This window comes from Zootoca vivipara, chromosome 2 (assembly GCF_963506605.1).
Source record: "Zootoca vivipara chromosome 2, rZooViv1.1, whole genome shotgun sequence".
In the NCBI taxonomy this organism is placed as follows: domain Eukaryota; kingdom Metazoa; phylum Chordata; class Lepidosauria; order Squamata; family Lacertidae; genus Zootoca; species Zootoca vivipara.
This window is the reverse complement of record NC_083277.1, coordinates 114222397-114235221: the sequence shown is the minus strand read 5'-3', so window position 1 is coordinate 114235221 and position 12825 is coordinate 114222397. Positions and strand designations below refer to the sequence as shown.

Sequence of the window (12825 nt, the reverse complement as noted above, 5' to 3'; positions counted from 1 at the left end):
ATTTTCTCTGTCTAAATCATCTCCCCACCCTCTTTCCAAAGCTCCCTGCTGGAGGGGGAAACACAGGTGCCTGTCTTTTTCCACCAACAATTTCAGTTGGGAAACATGGCAGCGGAAGGAAAGAATTAAATATACCCTCCCCAGTTCAAGAGGGAGGGTTACTTAATTGAATGCCTCCTCCCAAATGCCACTGCTCCAATCAAAACAAGGCCCTGCTTTAAAAAGCCAGGAGAATTGATCACAGATTCCTGTGTCTGTGATCCGTGTCTGTTTTCACCCTCAAAAGGCATGTGTTCTCTGCACCAAAAAGAGGGGAGCCACCAAGATACACGTGGGGCTATGATTTGCTGTTTGTTTGGGTTTATGTCCTATGGTGTGAACATTTGTCTGGGTAGATTCTTTGGGGTGAAGACAGGTGTATTTTCTGGAGTGTTCATAGCGGTGAGCCTGCCTGTAATATTGGCAATACAAGCCTGCACAGCAATCACTGGATCGGTGAAGGAGTCAGCCCTCTCCTTATGCATCAGGAGGGATGTCTCACTTATTTAAAATGATTCTTTAAAGAGGAAGAAGCTCGTTGATGTATATGTACTTACATCCTTCACCTTACAAAAAACCCAGAAGAACAGTTCCAAATATGGTTCTCTCTATTCTTTTTCAAACCGTCCCTTCCTTCCTTCCTTCCTTCCTTCCTTCCTTCCTTCCTTCCTTCCTTCCTTCCTTCCTTCCTTCCTTCCTTCCTTCCTTCTCCTCTTGCAGGAGAAAATGCTATCAAACCACACTTACCACTCATTAAAATGGTATATATATCTTCACCTGAGAACGTGTGTGTGTGTGTGTGTTTATCTTCTTAGAGTAGCCCTCCACATGTTATGGACCCTAGCTCCCCTCCACCTCAACCTTTGCAATGTAAAATGTAGGGTCTCTGGGTCTGGCCGCTTTCTTGTTCGGAACAGCACCTATCATGATGCTGAAGTTGACTACAGTGCTAAACAGTAGTAGCCAGGCAACTGCTACCCCATAATTAATCCTTGCAACGTCCCACTTCTTCAGTGGCTTCACTGCAAAGGGATCAATAACACCTTTGCAGCGTGGCGCTGACTGCAGTGGCAGTTCGGTCCTATGAGCCCTCTCTCTCTCCTCCGTGAGCTGACCTTGCATTTTCTCTCATGCACAAACACCCTCTCCTCCCTTCATAGCAATGATGGGTTGCATTTTGTATCATCTCAGTGTCTTCTTTGCAAAAGCATGTTCATTGGGGGTGTTTTTATATAGGGGTTGTTTTGTCTCCCAGCCTCTGAACAATTGTGGTTAATAGCTTGCAGCAGATAACTCAGTGGAGGATTTGGCTTAATTCATTTTAGAATCCATCTATGCCAGTGGCCTTCTTAGCACCCTGTAGCAGTTAGGAAAGGTTTAGTTGATAAACCATCTGTCACTCTGCTGATTAATTAATAAAAAAATGGGTAAACTCAGAAATATTCTCTTCACCTTTCGAATCGTTAAAAGGAAGTTCAAGATAACTTGCACATTAGATTAAAAAAAAATTGCCCTCTTTTAAGAAAATTCAGCGTGAGCAAACACAGCTGCCCATTATTGAGAAAGTTTTCCATCTTTAACAGTTTCCTGCTTTTCACTCTCTTATTACAATACAGTGGAACCTCGGTTTATGAACACCTTGGTTTACGAATTTTTGGTTTACGAACGCCGCGGACCCATCTGGAACAGATTAATCCACCTTCCATTACTTTCAATGGGAAAGTTCGCTTCAGTTTATGAACAGACTTCCGGAACCAATTGTGTTCATAAACCGAGGTACCAATGTAGACAGCTTGGCAAAATAATAATAATAATAATCTTCAGAAACTGCACATGTACTCTCTCTGTGCAGCCCCACTGATAACTTTAAGTTGATCTCTAAATTAAACTGCTTAAAACTCACAGAACTGCTTAGATAGCATGTTAAATGTGGGTTGTGCTTCTTGTCCTGAATTGCATGCCAGTCAAGTTGGTTTCAGGAGTGTGGTGCTGTTTATGCCAAGGTTTCAGGTTCGCTCCCTGTATGGGACAATTGCATATCCCTGCATTGCATGGGGTTAGACTAGTTGATCCTCAGGGTCTCTTCCAACTCTACAATTATTTATTTATTTATACCCCGCCCATCTGGCTGGGTTTCCCCGGCCACTCTGGGCGGCTTCCAACAAACAACAAAATACATTAAAATATCACAGATTAAAAACTTCCCTAAACAGGGCTGCCTTTAGGTGTTTTCTAATTGCCAGGTAGTTGTTTATCTCCTTGACCTCTGATGGGAGGGCGTTCCACAGGGCGGGCGCCACTACCGAGAAGGCCCTCTGCCTGGTTCCCTGTAGCTTTGCTTCTCGCAGTGAGGGAACCACCAGAAGGCCCTCTGCGCTGGATCTCAGTGTCCGGGCTGAACAATGGGGGTGGAGACGCTCCTTCAGGTATACAGGACCGAGGCTGTTTAGGGCTTTAAAGGTCAGCACCAACACTTTGAATTCTACGATCCTATAAGGCTGCATTTGAACCATCAATTTCTGTCTTACAGAGTCAGGATAATCATGAGCTCTGTGTAGCCACACACGGCTCCCGTACAGCCACCTCTCCTCCCTTCATGTGAGCAGCCATCCTAAGCAAACCAGGAAGTCAGTGAACCATAGCTTCCTCTTACATCTGAACTGGGGAACTATGGTTAATGGCATCCAGACAACTCAAGATCTGCAAGCCAAGCTCTGAAAGCTGCAAACCCATCAATTCTTGGTTCAGACTATGGGAAGCTATGGTCAGCTTTGGTTTCCTAGTTTGTTCAGAGGGAGGAGTGAAATGACTGCAAAGGGTGTGTGTATTATTTCAAGAACTGATTGTCCGAGCTAAGTCAGTGTGTTGAGGGACAGTGACTCTGTTACCGCATGTGTGTGTTTGTTCTTAAAACCTCTTTCAAGTTCCCCCTTTGGGCGAATTCGCACATATATGATGATGGTTGCACAATGAGTCTGCAACCACATATGTTAAGGTGGGTCACCCAAGTTCAAATACCACAAACATAACTTTTCATATGTACCATCTTCGAAGTGGAAGCAGTTTACACGTTTAGCAATGAGTAATTGAGTGACGAATCAAGTTGTGTGTGTGTGTGACTCCGTCCTCAATTAAACTTTTCCTCTAAACTGCTTCAACTCCTTAGGGTATGTTCAAGCAACAGCTTGTTGTGTTCCTTGTTCGGTGCCCTTCTGACTATGGATATCGGAAGCACCATGCCCAGTATCTAAAATGACAGCCAAATAAGGATGCTCAATTTACAGAGTTATTGTAGAAACAAGTCCCATAGCTCTGTGGCATAGTGCATGCTTTGCATGTGCAAAGAATATTGGCTTATTCCAGTGATGGGTATCTCCAGGCTGTTTCACCTAATCACACCCACCTGTCCAACACCTGATATCATATGTGATGTCAAGTGTGGAACAGTAAAAACATGGCAACGATGGGCTGCTCAGCTCCTCTTCCCTCCCTTGTCCATTTGTTCAAAGGAGCTCTTCTCTCCCATCAGCTGATCATCACTCTTTGAAGTCAACAACTGATATCATAATGATGGCAGATGACTAGGCAGGTGCAAATCCCATTAGTGAAATCCAGTTTCCCTACCCTGTTTTAGTCCTTGGTGACTCCAGTTAATAGCTCGCAAGCAAGTAGAGCTGGGAAAGAATTCTGTCTGAGATCCTGAAGAATTGCTGCCGGTTAGGTTCATTTCAGACTGGAAATACTCTGTGGCCTCAGGTGCTTCCTCCCTCTTTCTTACGTCTTCTCTTGTGTTCTGTGCAACATAGATGTTGAGAGAGTGGTATTTCGGTCAGGTGGGACTGTGCAGGTGGAGTACCAGTTTGGAAGAGCATCGGCTTAGTTGCAGGCAAGAGTGTGTGTGCATTGAAAAGCATGTCACACAGAGCATTTCACATTAAATGCTTTAAAGGCTTAGGTGGGTATTGTTTAAACAGTCTGGGATGGCATGGGTGAGAGAGCCCTCCGATTCAGAAGAACCATTCATTGTCAGAGTAGAAAATAGTAGCCGCCTGTTTGTAGTCTAGCTCTGTTTGCAAGGTGCAAGCAGAGTAAAGCATCCACAAATTCATGACTATATTGGAATTCAGGTTTAGAGCCCCACATAAAGACCATGCTTGTCCTGAGTCTGTAAGAGGTTAGTTACATGGCCAGGATAATTGCACGGCACAGCTCTTGCTGAATTGTACCATTTCAGACAGCAGGTGGGAGGTGTGAATGAACATGTTTGAATGCTTATTCTTATGGGGTGCAGGGACAGGGCCGGCTCGTCATAGACCCCTGGTGGCGCAGGGCACCATAGCGCCGGCCCGCCAGGAGGGCGCCGCGAGCTGCGCCCGCCCGCTGGCCAGCCGGTCCGCCGCGCAGCTGCGCGCGGCGCCCACCTGCCCACCGCGCTGGGAAACGGGGCAGGAGGGCGCCGGAGAGATCGCGCCGTGCCGGGAAACGGGGCGGAAGGGCGCCGGAGAGATCCGGCGCACCATGGCGACAGGGGCACTTAAGACGGCGCTGTGCAGGGAGGGGAGGAAACTCGCCGAACACAGAAAACTAGCAATGCACAGAGCATTGCAGGTTCAATCCTTTCCTCTAACAGGCCAGTTTTCAATGCTTGGGTAGGGACAGGGATATGCCCCTGCAGTCTAAAATGCTCCAGTTTGGTGAGTGCCTTGCATCTCAGTTGTTAAGCATCTGGGAAGATGCTGCCTTTGTCCAAGAGAGAAAACAGAGGCTGCAAACCATTTCCAGCCGCTTGTAAGCGTCTCCCCCACTCCACATCCCCCTGTGAATCTCAAAAAGTCCTGGCCAAGTGTGCAATGAAGTGGGAGCTGTTTAAACAGCTGCCTCGCCCTTTCTCTATCTTCCCTGTTCCTGTGGAGGCGTGTGAAGGGATTCCAGTTTATGCAAAGCCCCAGGCTCTGTTACTGGTTGGGCTGGGAACAGTGCACTCTCTCTGTCTTGTTCTTTCTGACATGTGTCTTCAGAGCAGGGCGGCTCCTCTCCTAAGAGGCTGGGAAATTCTTGCCTCCCTACCCAAATGCCTGGAAAGGCCCACAAGGCTTGGCCATGCACCCATTCTGCTCATCCCATCTGGTGGCTTTTCTGTCACTTGACAGCTTTTGGGAAGGGTAGGAATTTTCCGGCACCCCATGAGACAGCCTGGTTTGGCCGTTCTCCACCGTGACCAGAGTCACCTTCCACATGCACTGACGTACGTTGCTTTGATTTCACAAATGGTTGGGTGCGCTTTAGCTCATGTTCTGTTTCCTATGAGAAAGCAGTTGCAGCAGGGACTAGGAAGGGGTGGCCCTCCTGAATCCAACTCCCATCAGCCCCGATTAGCACGGCCAATGGTCAGGTAGGGTGGAAATGTCGACCAGCAACATTTGGAGGGCTCACAGATTTATTGAAACTAAATTAGAGTGAAGGAGGAGACAAAAGCAATAGAACCTTTCTTTAAAAAAAAATTATTCTATTTTTCAGTGCTTAGTTTCCTACCTGCCCGCCCGCCCCAACTTTATATTGAATTTTTGTAACACAAAAAAATGTGTAGCCACCAGAAATAAACCCAGTACCTGATTTAATTGTTAGTTAAATGGAGGGTTATTGGCAGGGCTTTTTTTCAGCCGGGACTCACTGGAACTTAGTTCTGGCACTGCTCAGGTGGACACCATTGCCATGATAAAAGAACAAGGGAGGTGTTCGTGGTAAGTTCTGGCACCTCTTTTTCTAGAAAATAGCACTGGATGGGGTTTAGAGGTCATCTCCAGTCTTACCATGGATGCCCCCCGCCCCTTTTGGTGCATCCGATTTTGGATTTTGGATTTTGGTGCATCCGAATTGCACAGTGCAAAACCTAGACGTAGCCCCAAATGTTGTAAAGACTTTATGAAAAGGGGTGGGCTTACATGTGCTCAGCCAACACATGTGCAAGTTTGGAACAGAACCCTCGGGTAACACGAGAATTGCCTGTACTTGGTTCTCTTCAGAAGAGTGTGGCTGGCCATTTCATCACACATCTATGTTGTTAAATTTTATTTCATTTCTTGGCAAGATGCTACATAAGACCAAGCTACTTGAGAAGGAGAGAGCTTGGGTCATTCGCACTGGTCCAGTGTGCCTCCTGAATAATATCCCTGAGATCTACCTAGTGAAGATGGTGTTAAGCAATGTTGTAACCTTTCACACAATCCTAGTAGAAAGTGAATTGACACAAACATGCTGCAGATTTAAATTGATACATGTGTACCATAAAAACAATACAGGGTGTGTATGCATGTAAAGCAGTAATTTTGTACACGTAGAACTGGCCGGTGGAACTCTCTGCCACTTGGACTGAAAAGAATCGTGGAACTGGCATTGGAAGAGGGCTAAACAAATTCAGGGGTGATGGAAAAAGTCAACAGGGCATGCAGTCAGGGGCAGACTTTGGGCCTTCAAATTTCAGTGGTGCTCTCTGCAAGGCCAAAATTCAGCTGCCCCCCCCCCCCCGAGGGTCTGATGGGAGTTGTAGTCCAAAGCACATGAAGGGCACCAGGCTGGCAAATGGTGAACTGGGGTATCCTTAACCAACAATATTTTCAGTCAACCAAAGATTAAGTCAAAGATTTTTTTCTGTAACAGACTGGCAAAACCCAGCTTTAAAGCACTAAATTGTCATCTTTCCTCCCAAATCCTTTTTGGTCAGTGTGGAATCTTTTTCCACACTGAGATCCTAAATAGAAATAGAAGTCTGTATGTTTGTTTATTTGTATTCCTCAGAGTGGCTGGGGAAACCCAGCCAGATGTATGGGGTATAAATAATAAAATTATTATTATTATTATTATTATTATTATTATTATTATTATTATTGAGATATTTATAAGCAATGAAATGCTAAAATAATTCCACAGCAGTATATAACAGAGTTCAACGAGTTCAAACAACTGCTAGGTCTCAACGAATTTCTTTTGCATGTAAGCATCCTGAACTTGGGTCATGTCAGGGCTGGGCTTGTTGCAATTACTCATTACTAGAATCCTCTTTTTAAATAGTTTCACACAAATAGAAAATGGCTATATCCGTCTTGGTGTGTCAACTGCAGAAAGTCTAAAGCTGAACAAACTAATGAAAGCTGTTTCTTTGCAGCTATTCATATATTACTTGGCTTGGGTATGGACCTGGGACTTGCATGCTCTCTCCTTCATCCCCCCTCATTTTAGACAGAAAATGAACTTTTGAAACCCACAAGGAAAGCAAGATCCATCTCATTGGGTCAGCGAGATCCTGCATTTAACTTTTAAATCACCACTGCGTTTCCCCTGTTCATTAGTTACCTTCTGCTCAAGATCAGGCAGAGAGGCAGGGGGAGGAAGCTCCAAACCTGAGACCTGATCCGGAATAGAATAATTTCCCCCGAATCCCTGACGTCAAGTAATGTCTGAATAAGCCTCTTGTTTCCAGCTCTTCATTGCTGTTACCATAGTGCATCCAAACATTTATCCACAAACCATGAGCAAGGATTTATTCTAGATCAGTATTTCTATTGCATTTTCATTTAATTTTAATTTTTGCTACTCGTAGTCCCAGGACAAATCTTTGCACGCTTTCAATACATACATGCTTCCTTTTCCTGGATTAGCACACCTTAGGTTATTGTGCCGCCTTCTCCCTAATAAGAAATGGAATTTGTGCAATTGGGTCATACACAACATAACAGCACCCCATAAATTTGATCCAGATTACTAGAAAAACGTGGGGAAGTGGGGAGGGAGACAGTTGAGGCAGGAGGGCGAATTATTTTGGCTCTGGATTTGTAATTAGCCAGGTTTAGCTTCTGCTAGGAGAAGTTAGCGGATTCTATTCACAATGAAACCTGACATTAATTTGCCATGGGAAAAACAACAATAATAAATGGTTAATGGAGGAAAGGCAGGACCAAAAAAAAAATCGAAAGGGCAGGGGACACAAGTTGCATTCCACGAGTGTACGATCCATGTACCTGCGTGTACAAATAGTTTAGTTGTACACTCATACAGTTTTTCAATGAGTTTACAGTCTTTGTGCCTCTGCACAATAATTGAGTTGTCCAAATCAAGCATATACTCTTTCACACAAACAATTGTACATGTGTACAGTGAACATGTGTTCAGTGTAACATGTGAACAAGATAAACTAGACCAATCCTGCAAAAGTGTGTAATACCTTAATAAAAGAAAAGCTTTTTTGTTACGAACCTGTGCCCCCCCCCAAAAAAAATACCTTCCTGGGAACAGGAATGAAATAGTAGGTCTCAGAAGGAGCTATGTACTGTATATATATTCTCCTTGGGTAAGCCACCAGCCATTTTTCTACATGGGGCTTAAATAGCCTCTGAGACACTTCTGCTAACCTAAATGGTCACTCTTCAAATGGGAGAGGATGTGGGAAAGGGGGATTTGTAATGCAGATGAGGATTTTGCCTAATGTGATGTTTTAAATTTACATTAGCAACCCAGCTGAAGCAAAGAGCTCTGAAATATAAGCCTTCTGTATGAAAATGCCCTGACCGGCTGCCAATTTGGATGGACATTCGCAAGTGAGATGATGCCATTTCCCCACTGTGGACCTTGTGGGCAAACACTAGACTCAGCTATCATTTCTTGAGGGTCCCCATATGGCGCTGTGTCCTCGATTCCTGCCTTTCCCCTGAATACTAAATCTCTCTGTGATGAGGCAATTGGCGCTGGAGTTGGCTCCTGCCTTTTCAGCAGCTGCCTGTTGACAATTTATATTGTAATCACAGAAACCGGGGCCAAACAGCCAACCAAGGCTGGGCCCTGCTCCAGCTTTATGCCAAGAAATTATTAATTATGTTCTGCACTGTTGAGATCCTTCTGGGGGCGTGACTGCCCAATGAAGTGGCTCCTTTGCAGCATTTCAAAGCCTAGTCATACTTCTTTGTGATGCAGCCAGCAAGCCAATCAAACCTTTGCCGGTGCTGTCTATGGCTGGGTTCTCCAGGAGGTTAGACTTGGAGGAGCGGAGCCCTTGGGTCTCGAAGTCTCCAGCAGCATTGCAAGCCCATGTGGTTCCGTATGGGAGTGTCAGCATGGAGCCCTCCAACGGAACGTGCGATGATAAGGGTGCAATATATGCAGTCCAAGAAGTGTCAGCCAGGGATAGCGAAAGACGACTGGAGTGAGACCCAAGACAGAGGCGTGAGAAATGGATGGGCCAGAGCAGTAGCCCAGGGAACTCCCAGAATCTTTGGCCTGCTGGCTAATGGACCGAGCACGGTTTCAAATTCAGTCACGTTGCTGCCAGGTCCCAAAGGGAGTTAGAATCACAGAGTCGTAAAGTTGGGAGGGACCCCAAGGTCATCTAGTCCAACCCCCTGCAATGCAGAAATCTCAGCTAAAGCACCCATGACAGTTAGCCATCCAACCTCTGCTTAAAAACCTCCAACGAAGGAGAGTCCACGACCTCCTAAGGGGGACCATTCCACTGTTGAACAGCTCTTACTGTCCGAACATTTTTCCTTATGTGCAGAATCACGGGCGCTTGCTGCTGTTGGTTTGTCCGGTTGGAGTTTCACAGTCCAGGGGGCAGTAGATAGGTTTTCTGTGGTTAGGACAAGCTTGGGGGGGGGACAGACACTGGGGGGCTAAGCAACTTGATCTCTGTGGTGTTGACAGGTGCGGTTCTGTTGAGAATTAACAACCCCCTCCCCTGCCTTCCCTGAACCTCTCCCTCCCCACCCCAAATGAGTGTATCATGTTGATCAAGTGATTGTTTTATTTTGTTAAGTTGCAAATATTTCATAATTCCTTTGCAGTGGAGTGGAGGGTAGCATGACTGCTTAACATTCATGGAACACTTACGAGCGTACAGAGCACATTGCATATGTTCAGTGCTTTTTTAAAATCACTTTTCTTTTTAGTTGTTAAAAAGTGTGGTGCTTACTGTAACAACTTCATGGTGAGTACCAGCACCTATTTTACAAGAAAAGAAAGCACTGCATATGCTATCCTTACACGAAGATAAGCAACTGTTACGGAAGCCAGTGTGGTGGAGTTTGGGGGCGGGGGGCGGGTATCAGATCTCTGATTACTGCCCCCCCCCAGCAAATCACTATCTCTTGGCTGATCTACCGTGCAAGATTGTTTTGAGGATATCATGGGATTGGCCACATCTTTATCACCCTGTACTCTTTGGAGGAAAGGGCGGGATAAAAATGTGCTAAATACAATAAATATTATTCTCTCACTCCCAAGTTGAGCAGAGAAGGGCGATTTGCCTCCGGCCACCTAGCAAGTTCATAGCTAAGGCAAGATTTGACTCAGGAACTTCCCAGGCTATGGACTCCAGCAGCAGCCCTCTTTTTAAAGTCACAGGAACCCTTAAAATTTTGTGCAGTTCTGCTTAAGTGCCGGTAACCCTGCAGTACACACATTGCTATTTAAAGTACCGGTATCTGTGACAGAGTGCAGTTAACCACCTAGTGTGATCAGTAGTACACACAAACATCACCCATCCATTTGCATGAAGATGAAACTTAAAACAAAATGTATTATGCTTTGTTTTCACTTTTCATTTGGATCTCTGGGTTGCTTTTGTCCTATAATCAGCAATAGGAAATGAGAGAAATCGAGGTGTCTTAAGTTACAGGGTGGCGGTGATTAAGAGGAAGAAGTGAAAATTATCAAATACAAGTGGGGGAGGGTGTTGTCCAGTTGGGGATTCTCAATAAAAGGGCAATATAATAGAGATTTCCACAGCATATGGATGACTGGTATAATATGTAAATCCAGGTCATCATAGAAATAAGTCATAGGTGTCCCTAGTGAGATTTCCACGAACTGGTGGGGTTCTCCCTCCTCCCTGATCTTGGTCCTCTCCTCCACAACTATGCCAAACCATTATTTATCTGGGCTTCTGTCCCAGTAGGGGCGGATTTTTGTATTATGGCGCCCTGAGCAACGACAAAATTTGCCCCCCCCCCAATATTTCTAACTTTGAGTAGGTACTCATATAAATATAGATTGCTGTTGTTGTGCTCAGTGCCATTTTCTGGGGGAACTGCCCACAACACCCTAAATCCGGCACTGATCCCAGATGTGAGGAACTTATTTTCACCCTGAGGGCCTCATTCTGTTTTGGGGAGCCTTCTGGGGGCCACATGCCTCCAGAGGCAAAAGCGGGCAAGCAACGAATTTCCATTTTTCCTTTGTTCTGCACACACCTCTCTGTAGCCTCCATCCATGCAAGCAGGGATAGATCCTAGCCAGGCAAAAACACCCGAGGAAAGTTTGACTCAGGCCCAGTGAGGGAAGTGGCTGGGGAGAGTCCCGAGGGCCGGATAGAGCCCTGGGGCCAAATGCATGCCCCCCCCAGGCCAGAGGTTCCTTACTTACCCTTGCCTTATCTCTCTGTTCTTGAAGACTGTCCAGTGCTTAGTGTTCCGTTTCCCCCTGAGAGTTCCTGGGATTATCACATACATAGAACCTCTGTGTAAATGGTGCGAATGGGGGTGGGGAGCAATTTGCTCAATTCTCTCAGCTCTGTGGCAGCCCAAGACATTTCATTGCCTAATGCAGAAAATCCAAATTCTCTGCCCGCAGCAGTGATGGGGGAGGGAAAGCTAATCATAGTCAAATGTAACCTTTCAGTGTTAATTCTGAAATCTTGGCCACCTCTCCCAGCCCAAGGTAGGGCTATTCCCACCCTGCTGGAATTTGTTGATTTACAGACAGCGCATGACACCATCATTGGGTGTCTGGCTCAGAAGCCTCAAAAGTAGCTGCCATAGCTTGACAGGGTTACGTGGTTTTACCTTCAGTTAGATTAGTTGGTAGGAAGTTGGCCTTGTAGGCATAGCAGGCTATATTCGCTGACCACCGTTTCTTCCTCCTCGTTTTCCTCTGGCAGATGGACCCAGTGCAGAAAGCAGTGATCAACCACACCTTTGGGGTACCCATAACCAAGGCCAAGCGCCCAATCATCTCTTGCAACGTCTGCCAGATCCGCTTCAATTCTGAGGTGAGTCTTGGAGGATCTGGCGACACCAGGTCCCAGCCCTTCTCCTTAATAGCTTTTTCATGCTGTGTGGTCCGTGGTGGTGGGTCTCAGAGAGCGGCAGTGAGCCGTTGAGGGGCAGAAGAAGTGCAAATCCCATTGAAGATCCCTTGAGAGACATTGCTCAGGACACATCCCACTCACGCAAGCCAGGGACTCAACGAGGCTCAGGGAAATGGCATGTGGTTTGAGAAATCTGGAATGTGGGGGGTCTCTGTAGGGCTGGTTTCAGAGATGATGATGATGATGTCATAAGAAGAACCTTGTTGGATCAGGCCAAAGGTCAATTTAGGCCAGCATCCTGATCTCACAATGGCCAACCAGATGTCCCTGTGGGAAACCTGCAAGGCGGACCTGAGCGCAACAACCCTCTCCCCTCCTGATATTACCAGCAACTGATATTCAGAGGCGTACTGCCTGTGACAGTGGAGGCGGAACATAGTCATCCTATTGATTGCTTTAGCCTCTATGAAATGGTAAGCCTTATGCTCCATATCTGAATTGTAAGACGCAAAGGCCAAGTTGGTTACTGCCCAGCCTCTTGTCCCAAGGCAAGATTTTCAACCGTAAAATGAAGCATAGCTGCCAAGTCTCCCGTTTTCCCCGGGAAATCCCTGTTTTTCCAGCTGTTCCTAGCTAAAAAAACGGATTTTTTTTGTTTTTTCCTGGTTTATTCTGGCGCTGTGGCCATTTTTGAACTGGGCGGAGCATGCTCA

The 12825-nt window shown here is 46.0% G+C and overlaps 1 protein-coding gene across 5 annotated transcripts in view; it reads left to right on the top strand.

The window, feature by feature from the left end:
* Positions 1 to 12825, top strand: part of ZNF385A (zinc finger protein 385A) — a 147120-nt gene that overhangs the window by 91385 nt on the left and 42910 nt on the right. For all 5 annotated transcript variants that reach the window (XM_035099965.2, XM_035099949.2, XM_035099939.2 and 2 more), the window contains one exon: positions 11963 to 12073. In XM_035099965.2, coding sequence (XP_034955856.2) covers positions 11963 to 12073 — 111 coding nt within the window. The remainder of the gene's footprint in view (positions 1 to 11962; positions 12074 to 12825) is intronic.